The sequence below is a fragment of the Oncorhynchus clarkii genome, chromosome 5, assembly GCF_045791955.1.
Source record: "Oncorhynchus clarkii lewisi isolate Uvic-CL-2024 chromosome 5, UVic_Ocla_1.0, whole genome shotgun sequence".
Lineage (NCBI taxonomy): Eukaryota > Metazoa > Chordata > Actinopteri > Salmoniformes > Salmonidae > Oncorhynchus > Oncorhynchus clarkii.
The window spans coordinates 94,333,747-94,354,828 of record NC_092151.1 but is presented as its reverse complement, the minus strand read 5'-3'; the positions used below and the strand labels follow the sequence as shown (position 1 = coordinate 94,354,828).

At 42.9% G+C, this 21,082-nt stretch overlaps 1 protein-coding gene across 6 annotated transcripts in view; it reads right to left on the bottom strand.

Moving 5' to 3' along the window:
* The window catches only part of LOC139409583 (histone deacetylase complex subunit SAP130-like), a 51,289-nt gene that overhangs the window by 11,927 nt on the left and 18,280 nt on the right, over positions 1–21,082 (bottom strand). For all 6 annotated transcript variants that reach the window (XM_071154952.1, XM_071154956.1, XM_071154957.1 and 3 more), the window contains exons 10-16: positions 20,752–20,848; positions 17,988–18,092; positions 15,508–15,876; positions 11,882–12,160; positions 10,546–10,726; positions 8,958–9,059; positions 7,771–8,141 (exon numbers count right to left, since the gene is read on the bottom strand). In XM_071154952.1, coding sequence (XP_071011053.1) covers positions 7,771–8,141; positions 8,958–9,059; positions 10,546–10,726; positions 11,882–12,160; positions 15,508–15,876; positions 17,988–18,092; positions 20,752–20,848 — 1,504 coding nt within the window. The remainder of the gene's footprint in view (positions 1–7,770; positions 8,142–8,957; positions 9,060–10,545; positions 10,727–11,881; positions 12,161–15,507; positions 15,877–17,987; positions 18,093–20,751; positions 20,849–21,082) is intronic.

Genomic DNA, 21,082 nt, shown 5'->3' with positions numbered 1-21,082 from the left:
GTAACTATAGTGCAGCCTGCCTTCAGTGAGTAACTATAGTACAGCCTGCCTTCACTGAGTAACTATAGTACAGCCTGCCTTAGTAACTATAGTACAGCCTGCCTTCACTGAGTAACTATAGTACAGCCTGCCATCACTGAGTAACTATAGTACAGCTTGCCTTAGTAACTATAGTACAGCCTGCCTTAGTAACTATAGTACAACCTGCCTTCACTGAGTAACTATAGTGCAGCCTGCCTTAGTAACTATAGTACAGCCTGCCTTAGTAACTATAGTACAGCCTGCCTTCACTGAGTAACTATAGTACAGCCTGCCTTCACTGAGTAACTATAGTACAGCATGCCTTAGTAACTATAGTGCAGCCTGCCTTCACTGAGTAACTATAGTACAGCATGCCTTAGTAACTATAGTACAGCCTGCCTTCACTGAGTAACTATAGTGCAGCCTGCCTTAGTAACTATAGTACAGCCTGCCTTAGTAACTATAGTGCAGCCTGCCTTAGTAACTATAGTGCAGCCTGCCTTAGTAACTATAGTGCAGCCTGCCTTAGTAACTATAGTGCAGCCTGCCTTCACTGAGTAACTATAGTGCAGCCTGCCTTCAGTGAGTAACTATAGTACAGCCTGCCTTCACTGAGTAACTATAGTACAGCCTGCCTTAGTAACTATAGTGCAGCCTGCCTTAGTAACTATAGTACAACCTGCCTTCACTGAGTAACTATAGTGCAGCCTGCCTTCAGTGAGTAACTATAGTACAGCCTGCCATCACTGAGTAACTATAGTACAGCCTGCCTTAGTAACTATAGTACAGCCTGCCTTAGTAACTTTAGTGCAGCCTGCCTTCACTGAGTAACTATAGTGCAGCCTGCCTTGGTAACTATAGTACAACCTGCCTTCACTGAGTAACTATAGTACAGCCTGCCTTAGTAACTATAGTATAGCCTGCCTTAGTAACTATAGTACAGCCTGCCTTAGTAACTATAGTATAGCCTGCCTTAGTAACTATAGTACAGCCTGCCTTAGTAACTATAGTGCAGCCTGCATTAGTAACTATAGTACAACCTGCCTTCACTGAGTAACTATAGTGCAGCCTGCCTTCAGTGAGTAACTATAGTACAGCCTGCCTTCAGTGAGTAACTATAGTACAGCCTGCCTTAGTAACTATAGTACAGCCTGCCTTAGTAACAATAGTACAGCCTGCCTTCACTAAGTAACTATAGTACAGCCTGCCTTCACTGAGTAACTATAGTACAGCCTGCCTTAGTAACTATAGTACAGCCTGCCTTAGTAACTATAGTGCAGCCTGCCTTAGTAACTATAGTGCAGCCTGCCTTAGTAACTATAGTGCAGCCTGCCTTAGTAACTATAGTGCAGCCTGCCTTAGTAACTATAGTACAGCCTGCCTTAGTAACTATAGTGCAGCCTGCCTTAGTAACTATAGTGCAGCCTGCCTTAGTAACTATAGTGCAGCCCGCCTTAGTAACTATAGTTCAGCCCGCCTTAGTAACTATAGTACAGCCTGCCTTAGTAACTATAGTGCAGCCTGCCTTAGTAACTATAGTGCAGCCTGCCTTAGTAACTATAGTGCAGCCTGCCTTAGTAACTATAGTACAACCTGCCTTCACTGAGTAACTATAGTGCAGCCTGCCTTCAGTGAGTAACTATAGTACAGCCTGCCTTCACTGAGTAACTATAGTACAGCCTGCCTTAGTAACTATAGTACAGCCTGCCTTCACTGAGTAACTATAGTACAGCCTGCCATCACTGAGTAACTATAGTACAGCTTGCCTTAGTAACTATAGTACAGCCTGCCTTAGTAACTATAGTACAACCTGCCTTCACTGAGTAACTATAGTGCAGCCTGCCTTAGTAACTATAGTACAGCCTGCCTTAGTAACTATAGTACAGCCTGCCTTCACTGAGTAACTATAGTACAGCCTGCCTTCACTGAGTAACTATAGTACAGCATGCCTTAGTAACTATAGTGCAGCCTGCCTTCACTGAGTAACTATAGTACAGCATGCCTTAGTAACTATAGTACAGCCTGCCTTCACTGAGTAACTATAGTGCAGCCTGCCTTAGTAACTATAGTACAGCCTGCCTTAGTAACTATAGTGCAGCCTGCCTTAGTAACTATAGTGCAGCCTGCCTTAGTAACTATAGTGCAGCCTGCCTTAGTAACTGTAGTGCAGCCTGCCTTCACTGAGTAACTATAGTGCAGCCTGCCTTCAGTGAGTAACTATAGTACAGCCTGCCTTCACTGAGTAACTATAGTACAGCCTGCCTTAGTAACTATAGTGCAGCCTGCCTTAGTAACTATAGTACAACCTGCCTTCACTGAGTAACTATAGTGCAGCCTGCCTTCAGTGAGTAACTATAGTACAGCCTGCCATCACTGAGTAACTATAGTACAGCCTGCCTTAGTAACTATAGTACAGCCTGCCTTAGTAACTTTAGTGCAGCCTGCCTTCACTGAGTAACTATAGTGCAGCCTGCCTTGGTAACTATAGTACAACCTGCCTTCACTGAGTAACTATAGTACAGCCTGCCTTAGTAACTATAGTATAGCCTGCCTTAGTAACTATAGTACAGCCTGCCTTAGTAACTATAGTATAGCCTGCCTTAGTAACTATAGTACAGCCTGCCTTAGTAACTATAGTGCAGCCTGCATTAGTAACTATAGTACAACCTGCCTTCACTGAGTAACTATAGTGCAGCCTGCCTTCAGTGAGTAACTATAGTACAGCCTGCCTTCAGTGAGTAACTATAGTACAGCCTGCCTTAGTAACTATAGTACAGCCTGCCTTAGTAACTATAGTACAGCCTGCCTTCACTAAGTAACTATAGTACAGCCTGCCTTCACTGAGTAACTATAGTACAGCCTGCCTTAGTAACTATAGTACAGCCTGCCTTAGTAACTATAGTGCAGCCTGCCTTAGTAACTATAGTGCAGCCTGCCTTAGTAACTATAGTGCAGCCTGCCTTAGTAACTATAGTGCAGCCTGCCTTAGTAACTATAGTGCAGCCTGCCTTAGTAACTATAGTGCAGCCTGCCTTAGTAACTATAGTGCAGCCTGCCTTAGTAACTATACTGCAGCCTGCCGCAGTAACTATAGTGCAGCCTGCCTTAGTAACTATAGTGCAGCCTGCCTTAGTAACTATAGTGCAGCCTGCCTTAGTAACTATAGTACAGTCTGCCTTAGTAACTATAGTACAGTCTGCCTTAGTAACTATAGTGCAGCCTGCCTTAGTAAATATAGTGCAGCCTGCCTTAGTAACTATACTGCAGCCTGCCTTAGTAACTATAGTACAACCTGCCTTCACTGAGTAATTACAGTGCAGCCTGCCTTAGTAACTATAGTGCAGCCTGCCTTTACTGAGTAACTACAGTGCAGCCTGCCTTCACTGAGTAACTACAGTGCAGCCTGCCTTCACTGAGTAACTACAGTGCAGCCTGCCTTCACTGAGTAACTACAGTGCAGCCTGCCTTCACTGAGTAACTATAGTACAGCCTGCCTTAGTAACTATAGTACAGCCTGCCTTAGTAACTATAGTACAACCTGCCTTCACTGAGTAACTATAGTACAGCCTGCCTTAGTAACTATAGTACAGCCTGTCTTAGTAACTATAGTACAGCCTGCCTTAGTAACTATAGTACAGCCTGCCTTCACTGAGTAACTATAGTACAGCCTGACTTAACTGAGTAACTATAGTGCAGCCTGCCTTAGTAACTATAGTGCAGCCTGCCTTAGTAACTATAGTACAGCCTGCCTTAGTAACTATAGTACAGCCTGCCTTAGTAACTATAGTACAGCCTGCCTTAGTAACTATAGTGCAGCCTGCCTTAGTAACTATAGTGCAGCCTGCCTTAGTAACTATAGTGCAGCCTGCCTTAGTAACTATAGTGCAGCCTGCCTTAGTAACTATACTGCAGCCTGCCTTAGTAACTATAGTGCAGCCTGCCTTAGTAACTATAGTGCAGCCTGCCTTAGTAACTATAGTGCAGCCTGCCTTAGTAACTATAGTGCAGCCTGCCTTAGTAACTATAGTACAGCCTGCCTTAGTAACTATAGTACAGCCTGCCTTAGTAACTATAGACCAGCCTGCCTTAGTAACTATAGTACAGTCTGCCTTAGTAACTATAGTATAGCCTGTCTTCACTTAATAACTATAGTGCAGCCTGCCTTAGTAACTATAGTGCAGCATGCCTTAGTAACTATAGTACAGCCTGCCTTAGTAACTATAGTGCAGCCTGCCTTAGTAACTATAGTGCAGCCTGCCTTAGTAACTATAGTGCAGCCTGCCTTAGTAACTATAGTGCAGCCTGCCTTAGTAACTATACTGCAGCCTGCCTTAGTAACTATAGTGCAGCCTGCCTTAGTAACTATAGTGCAGCCTGCCTTAGTAACTATAGTGCAGCATGCCTTAGTAACTATAGTACAGCCTGCCTTAGTAACTATAGTACAGCCTGCCTTAGTAACTATAGTACAGCCTGCCTTAGTAACTATAGTACAGCCTGCCTTAGTAACTATAGTGCAGCCTGCCTTAGTAACTATAGTGCAGCCTGCCTTAGTAACTATAGTGCAGCCTGCCTTAGTAACTATAGTGCAGCCTGCCTTAGTAACTATACTGCAGCCTGCCTTAGTAACTATAGTGCAGCCTGCCTTAGTAACTATAGTGCAGCCTGCCTTAGTAACTATAGTGCAGCCTGCCTTAGTAACTATAGTGCAGCCTGCCTTAGTAACTATAGTACAGCCTGCCTTAGTAACTATAGTACAGCCTGCCTTAGTAACTATAGACCAGCCTGCCTTAGTAACTATAGTACAGTCTGCCTTAGTAACTATAGTATAGCCTGTCTTCACTTAATAACTATAGTGCAGCCTGCCTTAGTAACTATAGTGCAGCATGCCTTAGTAACTATAGTACAGCCTGCCTTAGTAACTATAGTGCAGCCTGCCTTAGTAACTATAGTGCAGCCTGCCTTAGTAACTATAGTGCAGCCTGCCTTAGTAACTATAGTACAGTCTGCCTTAGTAACTATAGTATAGCCTGTCTTCACTTAATAACTATAGTGTAGCCTGCCTTAGTAACTATAGTACAGTCTGCCTTAGTAACTATAGTGCAGCCTGCCTTAGTAACTATAGTGCAGCCTGCCTTAGTAACTATAGTGCAGCCTGCCTTAGTAACTATAGGGCAGCCTGCCTTAGTAACTATAGTGCAGCCTGCCTTAGTAACTATAGTGCAGCCTGCCTTAGTAACTATAGTGCAGCCTGCCTTAGTAACTATAGTGCAGCCTGCCTTAGTAACTATAGTACAGCCTGCCTTAGTAACTATAGTACAGCCTGCTTTAGTAACTATAGTACAGCCTGCCTTAGTAACTATAGTACAGTCTGCCTTAGTAACTATAGTACAGTCTGCCTTAGTAACTATAGTATAGCCTGTCTTCACTTAATAACTATAGTGCAGCCTGCCTTAGTAACTATAGTACAGCCTGCCTTAGTAACTATAGTGCAGCCTGCCTTAGTAACTATAGTGCAGCCTGCCTTAGTAACTATAGTGCAGCCTGCCTTAGTAACTATAGTGCAGCCTGCCTTAGTAACTATACTGCAGCCTGCCTTAGTAACTATACTGCAGCCTGCCTTAGTAACTATAGTACAACCTGCCTTCACTGAGTAATTACAGTGCAGCCTGCCTTAGTAACTATAGTGCAGCCTGCCTTCACTGAGTAACTACAGTGCAGCCTGCCTTCACTGAGTAACTACAGTGCAGCCTGCCTTCACTGAGTAACTACAGTGCAGCCTGCCTTAGTAACTATAGTACAGCCTGCCTTAGTAACTATAGTACAACCTGCCTTCACTGAGTAACTATAGTACAGCCTGCCTTAGTAACTATAGTACAGCCTGTCTTAGTAACTATAGTACAGCCTGACTTAACTGAGTAACTATAGTGCAGCCTGCCTTAGTAACTATAGTGCAGCCTGCCTTAGTAACTATAGTGCAGCCTGCCTTAGTAACTATAGTGCAGCCTGCCTTAGTAACTATAGTGCAGCCTGCCTTAGTAACTATACTGCAGCCTGCCTTAGTAACTATAGTGCAGCCTGCCTTAGTAACTATAGTGCAGCCTGCCTTAGTAACTATACTGCAGCCTGCCTTAGTAACTATAGTGCAGCCTGCCTTAGTAACTATAGTGCAGCCTGCCTTAGTAACTATAGTGCAGCCTGCCTTAGTAACTATAGTACAGCCTGCCTTAGTAACTATAGTACAGCCTGCCTTAGTAACTATAGTGCAGCCTGCCTTAGTAACTATAGTGCAGCCTGCCTTAGTAACTATAGTGCAGCCTGCCTTAGTAACTATAGTGCAGCCTGCCTTAGTAACTATCTTGCAGCCTGCCTTAGTAACTATAGTGCAGCCTGCCTTAGTAACTATACTGCAGCCTGCCTTAGTAACTATAGTGCAGCCTGCCTTAGTAACTATACTGCAGCCTGCCTTAGTAACTATAGTGCAGCCTGACTTAGTAACTATAGTGCAGCCTGCCTTAGTAACTATAGTGCAGCCTGCCTTAGTAACTATAGTGCAGCCTGCCTTAGTAACTATAGTGCAGCCTGCCTTAGTAACTATAGTGCAGCCTGCCTTAGTAACTATAGTACAGCCTGCCTTAGTAACTATAGTACAGCCTGCCTTAGTAACTATAGTACAGCCTGCCTTAGTAACTATAGTACAGTCTGCCTTAGTAACTATAGTACAGTCTGCCTTAGTAACTATAGTATAGCCTGTCTTCACTTAATAACTATAGTGCAGCCTGCCTTAGTAACTATAGTGCAGCCTGCCTTAGTAACTATAGTGCAGCCTGCCTTAGTAACTATAGTGCAGCCTGCCTTAGTAACTATAGTGCAGCCTGCCTTAGTAACTATAGTGCAGCCTGCCTTAGTAACTATAGTGCAGCCTGCCTTAGCAACTATAGTACAGCCTGCCTTAGCAACTATAGTACAGCCTGCCTTAGCAACTATAGTACAACCTGCCTTAGTAACTATAGTACAGCCTGCGTTAGTAACTATAGTAACTATAGTGCAGCCTGTCTTAGTAACTATAGTACAGCCTGCCTTAGTTACTATAGTAACTATAGTGCAGCCTGCCTTAGTAACTATAGTAACTATAGTGCAGCCTGTCTTAGTAACTATAGTAACTATAGTGCAGCCTGTCTTAGTAACTATAGTAACTATAGTGCAGCCTGTCTTAGTAACTATAGTAACTATAGTGCAGCCTGTCTTAGTAACTATTGTAACTATAGTACAGCCTGCCTTAGTAACTATAGTAACTATAGTGCAGCCTGTCTTAGTAACTATAGTACAGCCTGCTTTAGTAACTATAGTACAGCCTGTCTTAGTAACTATAGTAACTATAGTACAGCCTGCCTTAGTAACTATAGTACAGCCTGCTTTAGTAACTATAGTACAGCCTGTCTTAGTAACTATAGTACAGCCTGCCTTAGTAACTATAGTACAACCTGCTTTAGTAACTATAGTACAGCCTGTCTTAGTAACTATAGTACAGCCTGCCTTAGTAACTATAGTAACTATAGTGCAGCCTGTCTTAGTAACTATAGTAACTATAGTGCAGCCTGCCTTAGTAACTATAGTACAGCCTGCCTTAGTAACTATAGTAACTATAGTACAGCCTGCTTTAGTAACTATAGTGCAAGGCAAGGAGAAAGGACGTGAGGTATTACGGAAAGACGAATTGAGATGGAAACGTACACACGTTCCCACAGTTACCTGGTTGATACATCTCCATAGACTCCGCCTCCTGCTTGATTTTGACCCCTGTGTGGGCGGAATCTCCGCTGCATGCTGCCGTGCCACTGGCTGCGGGCTGGGTGGGGGATGCGACAGTATTGGCCATGGAGGCGGGGCCAGGGGGTGTCACGGCCATGGCGGCCGACAGGGCAGAGAGGTGGGTATTGGAGCTGGGCTGGGAGGGGGGTGGAGGACCACGGGGGGCCAGCAGGTTGGAGGGGATAGCCTGGGCTGGGGAGGAGACCGCCTGCTGCTCCACTCCTCCCTGGGAGGGTAGAGTCTCCACTGCAGCCATGACTAGGACTGGAGGAGCCACTATGGTCATGTGACCCTCTGCTTTAGGCTTCACTCTGACAGGGAGAGAGAGAGGCTTGTTAATTAAGACTCACTCAGAGAGAGAGAGAGAGGTATGTTAGACTCTGACAGAGAGATGTTAGAGTCACTCAGAGAGAGAGAGAGGTATGTTAGACTCTGAAAGAGAGATGTTAGATCTAGACAATAACGTGCCATCTAGGAAATATATTTTTTATTTAACCAGACGGGGCTGGGATAAAAAAATTAAAAAATAAATAACGTATAAATATAGGACAAAATACACATCTTGACAAGAGAGACAACAACATGGCAGACAACACAGCATGGTAGCAACACAGCAACAACATGGTAGCAGCACAACATGACAACGACATGGTAGCAGCACAACATGACAACGACATGGTAGCAACACAGCATGACAACGACATGGTAGCAACACAGCATGACAACAACATGGTAGCAACACAGCATGACAGTAACACGGTAGCAACACAGCATGACAGTAACACGGTAGCAACACAGCATGACAACAACACGGTAGCAACACAGCATGACAACAACGCGGTAGCAACACAACATGACAACAACACGGTAGCAACACAACATGCCAACAACGTGGTAGCAACACAGCATGACAACAACATGGTAGCAACACAACACGGTAGCAGCATAAAACATGGTACAAACATTATTGAGCCCAGACAACAACGCAAACGTCAAGAAGTTAGAGACAACAATAAATCACACAAAGCAGCCATGTAGGATGACATCTAGGAGGCAGTCTAAACCCATTACAGGACATGCATGACCCAGGCTTTGAATGAATGTTTGATTATTCTCTGAGGGCTCACCCTGCAGGTCTAGGTGGTCCTGCTCCTCTCACTCCTCCCTCCACTCTGCTGCTGGTAGCCTCACCAGGCCCTGCCGGGATCAGATTCTTACCAACACCACACCTAAACACACACACACACACACACACACACACACACACACACACACACACACACACACACACACACACACACACACACACACACACACACACACACACACACACACACACACACACACACACACACACACACACACACACACACACACACACACACACACACACACACACTGGACATGTTAGGCTGGTTGATATCAATTTCATTTGAATGTATGTTTTGAATGTTCAAATCGCAACAATCAAGTTATTTATTTATTTTCTCCTTCTGTTTTTATGAGCGTTTATGCCTTTTTTTTGGTCTCGTCTCCGTCCCTCCTTCTGCTCTGTGGTCACCAAGCCCCTCCAGCATTTCAGTCCCATACTGTAACGTGCTAGCTGTCTAGTCTTGTGTTTTAGATATTTGCAACAAGCACCAAAAAAATAGTCATTAATATAAGCAATTGGGGCAACTTGTTCTAACTCAGATAAATAAGCATCATCTTTTTTCCAGACAGGCCATTCGATTTCAACATGTAAACAAAGTGACCCAGGCTGTGTTGTTCAGAGACCAGACAGAAGGACAGTGTATTCACAATTGTTCAACTGTTCTATCTTGTTAGCGAGCAAAAAGATTCAAGTTGGCTAGACTTTAAATATAAAAGACGAGCTGGCTTCTCACTGGCACCGTTGGTATGGGCTTGAGAGATTGTTAATGAACAGGGCTTCTCCAAACCTTTTCACTCAGCCCCCCCCTTCCGGCATCGGGGAACATCCCGGCCCCCGGCCCCCACCACCTCTATTTCTATGGGCACAAGCACTGTTTATGACACCAACTGTTCACCCCCCCCCCTCCCTCTTGTTGGCGGAAAGAACACTTTGCAGGTTTAAAGCTAATTTTCTTGCAATTCTACACATTTTGTCATGTGGTGCAGAGAACACTTTGCAGGTTTAAAGCAAATGTTCTTGCAATTCTACACATTCTGTCATGTGGTGCAGAGAACACTTTGCAGTTTTAAAGCAAATGTTCTTGCAATTCTACACATTCTGTCATGTGGTGCAGAGAACACTTTGCAGTTTTAAAGCTAATTTTCTTGCAATTCTACACATTCTGTCATGTGGTGCAGAGAACACTTTGCAGTTTTAAAGCTAATTTTCTTGCAATTCTATATGTTTTGCCATGTCTAATGTGTATTCATGCGACATTTGAGTAACTTGAATAATACAACAAAATATATGGGCTTTAAAAAAACAACGTTAGCTGACATGGGCTAGTTGATCTGGACATTTCTGACACGTTTGAAATATCTCTCTAGGTTCCCGCGCCCCCCGCCGATTCAGTAGGTGGTGTTCAGCAGGCCTGACACAGAAGACAACAATGAGGTCCTATCTAAACTGTTTTATTACACAGTTCCCTAATGAACATGACCCTGGGCTCAGAGGCTCAGTCACCCTTCAATGGCTGGCAGATTGATTGATTGATTGATTAATTGACCGACTGATTGACTCACCCCTCATTGGCTGGCTTCTTGCGGAGGATGCTGGGTCGAGGGGAAGAGACCAAAGTGGGCCCTCCGCCTCCTACTCCGCCCTGGGGGTGTGTCTGTACCATGGTAGCAACGGGCTGTGCAGCGCCAAACGGGCTGCCCATAGGAGCAGCTACAAACGTACTGCCGTCAGCCAATACCATCCCTGTAGAACAGACACAGGTTCTTATCATCATAGATTCAACCAATTACCATCCCTGTAGAACAGACACAGGTTCTTATCCTCAGCTATAGATTCAACCAATTACCATCCCTGTAGAGCAGACACAGGTTATTATCATGAGCTATAGATTCAACCAATTACCATCCCTGTAGAACAGACACAGGTTCTTATCATGAGCTATAGATTTAACCAATTACCATCCAATACCATCCCTGTAGAACAGACACAGGTTCTTATCATGAGCTATAGATTCAACCAATTACCATCCCTGTAGAACAGACACAGGTTCTTATCATGAGCTATAGATTCAACCAATTACCATCCCTGTAGAACAGACACAGGTTCTTATCATGAGCTATAGATTCAACCAATTACCATCCAATACCATCCCTGTAGAACAGACACAGGTTCTTATCATGAGCTATAGATTCAACCAATTACCATCCCTGTAGAACAGACACAGGTTCTTATCATGAGCTATAGATTCAACCAATTACCATCCAATACCATCCCTGTAGAACAGACACAGGTTCTTATCATGAGCTATAGATTCAACCAATTACCATCCAATACCATCCCTGTAGAACACAGACAGGTTCTTATCATCAGCTATAGATTCAACCAATTACCATCCCTGTAGAACAGACACAGGTTCAGAGGTACAGTCATATATTTATCATCAGCTATAGATTCGACCAATTATCATTCAATACCATCCCTGTAGAACAGACACAGGTTCTTATCATGAGCTATTGATTCGACCAATTACCATCCCTGTAGAACAGACACAGGTTCAGATGTACAGTCATATATTTATCATCAGCTATAGATTCGACCAATTATCATTCAATACCATTCCTGTAGAACAGACACAGGTTCAGAGGTACAGTCATATATTTATCATCAGCTATAGATTCGACCAATTATCATCCAATACCATCCCTGTAGAACAGACACAGGTTCTTATCATCAGCTATAGATTCGACCAATTATCATTCAATAACATCACCTTCAGCAGACGCTTTTATCCAAACATATATTTTCGTACAATATTTTCAGTGTTTTCGGGTCCCTGTGAGTCATATTCAATAAGCGGCTTCTTGAGGCCATGTTTAGCATTAGTGTACTGTAGATTACCAGATGGTTTGGCCTCAGGCTGCTGCCCTGCGATTGGTGCCTGCTGAATCCCCTGTGTGCCGATTGGACCGGAGCTATGTAACCCCTGCACTCCCATTGGTGCAGGCTGGATGCCCTGGGCTCCAATTGGTTGAGGCTGGATTCCCTGGGTGCTGATTTGTGCAGACTGTAGACCAATCCTGTCCACGGCCATCAGCTGCATGGGGTTGAGGTGAACGGTAGTGGCCACGGCCACAGCAGGCTGGCTGGGCAGAGCAGAGCTCGGGGTCTGGGGCGTCACTGAGGAGAGGAGGGGGGTGTCAGTCAAAGCAGACTTGGGACATGATGCCAACTGATCCTTAAGGTATTCACTCTTTTATTTTTTAATTATTACAATTATGATGATTTTTTAAAAATGTATTATAAATGTTTCCCCCCAATTATTATTATTATTATTATTATTTGTTTTAATTATTATTAAAAAATATATTATATTTTTAAATTATATATATTTTTTATATATTTTTTTATTACAAAAATCACAAGGAAGGGGTAACATTAAAGTATTATTATATATATTATATTATTATTATTTGTTTTAATGATTATAATTGTTTTATTATATTTTTAAATTATATTTATATTTATTTTTATTTTGTATTATTTATTACAAAAAACACAAGGAAGGGGTAATATTAAAGTATTAGAACACGAAGGACAAGACACTATCAAACACTACAGCATCAAGACACTATCAAACACTACAGCATCAAGACACTATCAAACACTACAGCATCAAGACACTATCAAACACTACAGCATCAAGACACTATCAACCACTACAGCATCAAGACACTATCAACCACTACAGCATCAAGACACTATCAAACACTACAGCATCAAGACACTATCAAACACTACAGCATCAAGACACTATCAACCACTACAGCATCAAGACACTATCAAACACTACAGCATCAAGACACTATCAAACACTACAGCATCAAGACACTATCAAACACTACAGCATCAAGACACTATCAAACACTACAGCATCAAGACACTATCAAACACTACAGCATCAAGACACTATCAACCACTACAGCATCAAGACACTATCACACACTACAGCATCAAGACACTATCAACCACTACAGCATCAAGACACTATCAACCACTACAGCATCAAGACACTATCAAACACTACAGCATCAAGACACTATCAAACACTACAGCATCAAGACACTATCAAACACTACAGCATAAAGACACTATCAAACACTACAGCATCAAGACACTATCAACCACTACAGCATCAAGACACTATAAAACACTACAGCATCAAGACACTATCAAACACTACAGCATCAAGACACTATCAACCACTACAGCATCAAGACACTATCAAACACTACAGCATCAAGACACTATCAAACACTACAGCATCAAGACACTATCAACCACTACAGCATCAATACACTATCAACCACTACAGCATCAACACACTATCAAACACTACAGCATCAATACACTATCAAACACTACAGCATCAAGACACTATCAAACACTACAGCATCAAGACACTATCAACCACTACAGCATCAAGACACTATCAACCACTACAGCATCAATACACTATCAACCACTACAGCATCAAGACACTATCAACCACTACAGCATCAAGACACTATCAACCACTACAGCATCAAGACACTATCAAACACTACAGCATCAAGACACTATCAACCACTACAGCATCAAGACACTATCAACCACTACAGCATCAAGACACTATCAACCACTACAGCATCAAGACACTATCAACCACTACAGCATCAAGACACTATCAACCACTACAGCATCAAGACACTATCAAACACTACAGCATCAAGACACTATCAACCACTACAGCATCAAGACACTATCAAACACTACAGCATCAAGACACTATCAAACACTACAGCATCAAGACACTATCAACCACTACAGCATCAAGACACTATCAAACACTACAGCATCAAGACACTATCAACCACTACAGCATCAAGACACTATCAACCACTACAGCATCAAGACACTATCAAACACTACAGCATCAAGACACTATCAAACACTACAGCATCAAGACACTATCAACCACTACAGCATCAAGACACTATCAACCACTACAGCATCAAGACACTATCAACCACTACAGCATCAAGACACTATCAACCACTACAGCATCAAGACACTATCAAACACTACAGCATCAAGACACTATCAAACACTACAGCATCAAGACACTATCAAACACTACAGCATCAAGACACTATCAAACACTACAGCATCAAGACACTATCAAACACTACAGCATCAAGACACTATCAACCACTACAGCATCAAGACACTATCACACACTACAGCATCAAGACACTATCAACCACTACAGCATCAAGACACTATCAACCACTACAGCATCAAGACACTATCAAACACTACAGCATCAAGACACTATCAAACACTACAGCATCAAGACACTATCAAACACTACAGCATAAAGACACTATCAAACACTACAGCATCAAGACACTATCAACCACTACAGCATCAAGACACTATAAAACACTACAGCATCAAGACACTATCAAACACTACAGCATCAAGACACTATCAACCACTACAGCATCAAGACACTATCAAACACTACAGCATCAAGACACTATCAAACACTACAGCATCAAGACACTATCAACCACTACAGCATCAATACACTATCAACCACTACAGCATCAACACACTATCAAACACTACAGCATCAATACACTATCAAACACTACAGCATCAAGACACTATCAAACACTACAGCATCAAGACACTATCAACCACTACAGCATCAAGACACTATCAACCACTACAGCATCAATACACTATCAACCACTACAGCATCAAGACACTATCAACCACTACAGCATCAAGACACTATCAACCACTACAGCATCAAGACACTATCAAACACTACAGCATCAAGACACTATCAACCACTACAGCATCAAGACACTATCAACCACTACAGCATCAAGACACTATCAACCACTACAGCATCAAGACACTATCAACCACTACAGCATCAAGACACTATCAACCACTACAGCATCAAGACACTATCAACCACTACAGCATCAAGACACTATCAACCACTACAGCATCAAGACACTATCAACCACTACAGCATCAAGACACTATCAACCACTACAGCATCAAGACACTATCAAACACTACAGCATCAAGACACTATCAACCACTACAGCATCAAGACACTATCAACCACTACAGCATCAAGACACTATCAACCACTACAGCATCAACACACTATAAAACACTACAGCATCAAGACACTATCAAACACTACAGCATCAAGACACTATCAACCACTACAGCATCAAGACACTATCAAACATGTATCAGTCTTTCTGCAACAGAGCCATCCTCATGTGTGAGGCTGCGTGTGCATGATAGTGATATAAAATATATGTCATAGTTTCCTTTTTCATCATCACAATCTTACTCTTTGTGTATTGGGGAACGTATTCCCGAGTCAATTCAATAGATATTTTTTGTTGTTGTACCCAAGAATACATACAGTATACGTATGTTAAGGTATTCACCTGGGTACTGTCTGATGGTGGACACGGAGCTGGTGATGGGGGTGTAGGTGTGTGTCCGGGGGTAAGGAGAAGAGGAAAAAGTAGGCAGGAAGTACTGGAAGTGCACTGGTACAGGCGGCCTGTTGTCACTCCTGGCCTCGATGGTGACAGGGTTAGGCGAGGAGCGGTTGCCAGAGATGGAGATCAAGTTGGTCCTCTCTACGGGATAGTCTGATTGGACACGGGGGGAGGTGTGGGCTATGGGCTGGTAGTCTGATTGGACATGGGGGGAGGTGTGGGCTATAGGCTGGATCAGGTTGGTCCTCTCTCCAAGGTAGTCTGACTGGACACGAGGGGAGGTGTGGGCTATGGGCTGAGGTACCACTTTAGCTGTTGGTACAACACAGGAAGGGGGAGATATGATACAACAGAATACAGATAGAAATACTCTTTAAAGGACATCCAAATATAAAATAAATAATGAATGCAAAAAGCCCACTAGTGGGTTTGAATGTGTCTTGAGTATTTTGTGTACTAGCTTTCAATGAATCTGAGTATTAAATCAAAAGTTGCTTAGGAGCTAGTAGCAGAGCTGCCATATCTTAGGAGCTAGTAGCAGAGCTGCCATATCTTAGGAGCTAGTAGCAGAGCTGCCATATCTTAGGAGCTAGTAGCAGAGCTGCCATATCTTAGGAGCTAGTAGCAGAGCTGCCATATCTTAGGAGCTAGTAGCAGAGCTGCCATATCTGTCATGTCTTAGGAGCTAGTAGCAGAGCTGTCATATCTGTCATGTCTTAGGAGCTAGTAGCAGAGCTGCCATATCTTAGGAGCTAGTAGCAGAGCTGTCATATCTTAGGAGCTAGTAGCAGAGCTGCCATATCTTAGGAGCTAGTAGCAGAGCTGCCATATCTTAGGAGCTAGTAGCAGAGCTGCCATATCTGTCATGTCTTAGGAGCTAGTAGCAGAGCTGCCATATCTGTCATGTCTTAGGAGCTAGTAGCAGAGCTGCCATATCTGTCATGTCTTAAGAGCTAGTAGCAGAGCTGCCATATCTTAGGAGCTAGTAGCAGAGCTGTCATATCTGTCATGTCTTAGGAGCTAGTAGCAGAGCTGCCATATCTTAGGAGCTAGTAGCAGAGCTGCCATATCTGTCATGTCTTAGGAGCTAGTAGCAGAGCTGTCATATCTTAGGAGCTAGTAGCAGAGCTGCCATATCTTAGGAGCTAGTAGCAGAGCTGCCATATCTGTCATGTCTTAGGAGCTAGTAGCAGAGCTGTCATATCTGTCATGTCTTAGGAGCTAGTAGCAGAGCTGTCATATCTGTCATGTCTTAGGAGCTAGTAGCAGAGCTGCCATATCTGTCATGTCTTAGGAGCTAGTAGCAGAGCTGTCATATCTGTCATGTCTTAGGAGCTAGTAGCAGAGCTGCCATATCTTAGGAGCTAGAAGCAGAGCTGCCATATCTGTCATGTCTTAGGAGCTAGTAGCAGAGCTGCCATATCTTAGGAGCTAGTAGCAGAGCTGTCATATCTGTCATGTCTTAGGAGCTAGTAGCAGAGCTGTCATATCTGTCATGTCTTAGGAGCTAGTAGCAGAGCTGTCATATCTGTCATGTCTTAGGAGCTAGTAGCAGAGCTGCCATATCTTAGGAGCTAGTAGCAGAGCTGTCATATCTGTCATGTCTTAGGAGCTAGTAGCAGAGCTGTCATATCTTAGGAGCTAGTAACAGAGCTGCCATATCTGTCATGTCTTAGGAGCTAGTAGCAGAGCTGCCATATCTTAGGAGCTAGAAGCAGAGCTGTCATGTCTTAGGAGCTAGTAGCAGAGCTGCCATATCTTAGGAGCTAGTAGCAGAGCTGCCATATCTTAGGAGCTAGTAGCAGAGCTGCCATATCTTAGGAGCTAGTAGCAGAGCTGCCATATCTTAGGAGCTAGTAGCAGAGCTGTCATATCTGTCATGTCTTAGGAGCTAGAAGCAGAGCTGCCAAATCTGTTATGTCTTAGGAGCTAGAAGCAGAGTTGCCATGTCTGTCATGTCTTAGGAGCTAGTAGCAGAGCTGCCATATCTTAGGAGCTAGTAGCAGAGCTGCCATATCTTAGGAGCTAGTAGCAGAGCTGCCATATCTTAGGAGCTAGTGTCAGAGCTGCCATATCTTAGGAGCTAGAAGCAGAGCTGCCATATCTTAGGAGCTAGTAGCAGAGCTGCCATATCTTAGGAGCTAGAAGCAGAGCTGCCATGTCTGTCATGTCTTAGGAGCTAGAAGCAGAGCTGCAATGTATGTCATGTCTTAGGAGCTAGTAGCAGAGCTGTCATATCTGTCATGTCTTAGGAGCTAGAAGCAGAGCTGTCATATCTGTCATGTCTTAGGAGCTAGTAGCAGAGCTGCCATATCTTAGGAGCTAGTAGCAGAGCTGTCATATCTGTCATGTCTTAGGAGCTAGAAGCAGAGCTGCCATATCTGTTGGCGCCATCTTACTTACTTATACAGGCTGTTACTCACCAACTGGGATGGTAGAGGTGGTCAGTGCTGTGGCGTGGGAGGAGTGTGTGGGCATCGTCATGGTGACGATAGTACTGCTGGTCATCTGGGTGTGTGGTGCAGTGCCTGAAAGAGGATCATGGGACAGAGGATCACGGGACAGAGAATGCCATTTGTTTCAATGAGGAATCGTTAAAAGGGCGACTGCACTTCCTGTTTTCAGATTTGGTTCGTTAAGAAATGTTAGCGGTCCATTCAAACGTGAGTTGGTTTGGGGCGGTGGTTCGATGTGGGTCTCGTGTGTTCGCAGACGGTGAGAGTTAGCCAAACGATTTAGCAAAATAGTGTACGGCCGTGGCAAAAGTGGTTGAACTTTGGATAGCTCATCTCCGGGGCTAATTAGGGACCATTAAATCAAATCAAATGGTGATTTGAAACAGGTGTAGGTAGACCTTACAGTGAAATGCTTACTTTACAAGCCCTTTAACCAACAATGTAGGTAAAAAATATATATTTAAAAAAAATTCAACAAATAAATAAAAGTAACAAATAATTAAAGATAATAAATGACAATGTAAATGAGACATTTTAATTTCCACACCTTTTTATTTCTCATTAAATGCTTTCAAAATGTGTATGGAATTTATAGTTGGTTTGAGGCAGTGTTTCCGCCGTAGTCATTTACATGTGGCGCTGCGCCGTGGCTAAGTTATTGCCGACCACGCCCTAAAATATGGGACATAAAATATATACAAATCGGACACATTGAAGATTCTAGAACAGTCCACGTTAACGTTTCCTCTGCAAACAAAATGAGTTATGAACAGAAAAATCAGACTACCACATTATAGAATAGTCGATCTATTTACCTAGTCGTGTAATGGTGTTATTATAGACAATAGATTATCTATTTACCCAGTCGGCGTGTTGTTGTGTGTCCTATGCCAGATAAATATTCCTCTCGAAGCGCATTCAAGTTACGAGTGCCATAGGGAGGGAAACATGCATTCTGACAATCGCGGGGGAAAAAAACAGACGTTTTAATGGCCTTGTTAGAAAGAGAGAGGGAACCCAACTTTCCATTCCTACTCATTTCTCAACTCCTAAAATATGTGAACTGTACCAGTTCTTAGCAGCAACAAGTTTGGAATGAATGCAAAAGGGGAGAGTGGGGCTAAACGTAACATGGGTCAACTGGAGGGTAACTTGGGGGAAAGACGCCACCCAACCTCAAAATAATTTTGGGGGGTTAGTGACTTAAATTGTGATGAGACAGATTACATTTTTAGTTGAGCAAGTTTAGTGGCAACCAGGGGAAGTATTGGATGGGGGGGGGGGGACAGACATGAAGGGGTGTCTGTGAGAAGTACAGGCAGGGGGCATTTTACCCTGGGTGGCGGTTTACCCCAAGTTACCCTAACATGTAGGCCTGCATTATATTTACTGTGTTTATACATGTTTTTTGGTACATAAAATGAATCAATAGGATGCCAACTAGTTAAAATATCACATTTGAGATCTAGCTAATGATTAGCCCAATAGTGTAAATGCAGATAGACAACCACATGCTTAAGCCCATTTATTTATAGCCATTAGCAATAATGCTATTTTCTAATAGCATATATTATAATACGGGCCATGCATAGGCTATATGCATGGTCCAATATGTTAAAATTATTTAAACAAATTATACCATTAGTCCATGTAATTGGGCTGATTACAGGAAGGTAGAAATTATATTTTATATGGTTTCAGCATTATTTTATTTTTTATTTATTTTGGAGTAGAATGACCTTTTAAAATGTTTGAGTCACCCAGATAACATGAACTATGACAAATGTAGAATTGTAGGAAATTTGCTTTAAAACAGCTAAATATTAGTCCTGCGGCTAACAGGAGGGCCTCTAAACCCCGGTCAAACCTTGTACAAGTACCTGACAAAATAAAGGAAACACAGACATAAAAGTGTCTTAAATCGGACGTTGGTCCCGCACGAGCTGGAGTTGCCCACCCCTGGTTTACATAGGTGTCATGCTCATCCAACCATTCACTGACCACTCATGTGGTTTGGGGATAGCCATGGTAGCTAAAATAATGGCCTGTCCAGCATTTTATACATGCCCCTAAGCATGATGGGATGTTCTTTGCTTAATTAACTCAGGAACTACACCTGTGTGTAAGCACCTGCTTTCAATATACTTTGTAAGCATCATTTACTTTCCATTATTTCTGGCAGTTACCTTTACACTGTAATTTACCGATGGTCCCTAACTAGCCCCATAGGGATATCCAAAGTGAACCCAATTTCACCACGGGCATTACGATCGGGTCGCATGCAGCTGCACTCCGAATTGATAATTACTGATGCTGTGGGCAGGATTGAAACAAACCCAACTTTAAATTTACGTTGTGACATAGTCACGGCCACAAACCACACACACACACACACACACACACACAAAAAATATGTTTTGGACGAGACCGACTTCATGACCAAAATTATCCCATTTCCAATTTGTAGTCAATTTCGACAGTAGAATAAATGTTTCGGACTCATATTGATGCCACATAGGCCGTTTTCTAAATTAAGTCGATTTTTAGGGGATGTCGGTATTTAAAAACGTCCATGTTATTCATCTCATTCATTATGATCGAAACAGGATGAACTGATCCGATATCAAGCACTCTTTGTAAATATGAGTCCTAGAATGGTGACCTCGTAGAATAACATATTAAAATTCATCCCTAAAATGTAATTGAATAGGATCTGTGTGGGTGGTGTTACCTGTAGTGGTGGTGCCTGGGACAGCGGTGGTGGTGGTGGTTAGAATAGGTGCCACCGTTGCCGCAGCAACCGGAGTCCCAGAACAGAAGATGGATTTCTGTAATAGAAAGAAGTGTATTTTTCTTCTAATTTTCCTTTTTCAAAAGTGTCACCAGAAAAACCTGACTTGAGGAGAACAACCGTAGAACATCTTACCCTCCCCTCCTCCGTATGTATTTGGACAGCGAAGCTATAAATAAAGAAATACAAAATGGTACATTCTGGCCATAAACAGTACTCCACCATTTTGGATTTGAGATCAAATATTTCACATTGAACTTTCAAAGTTCTT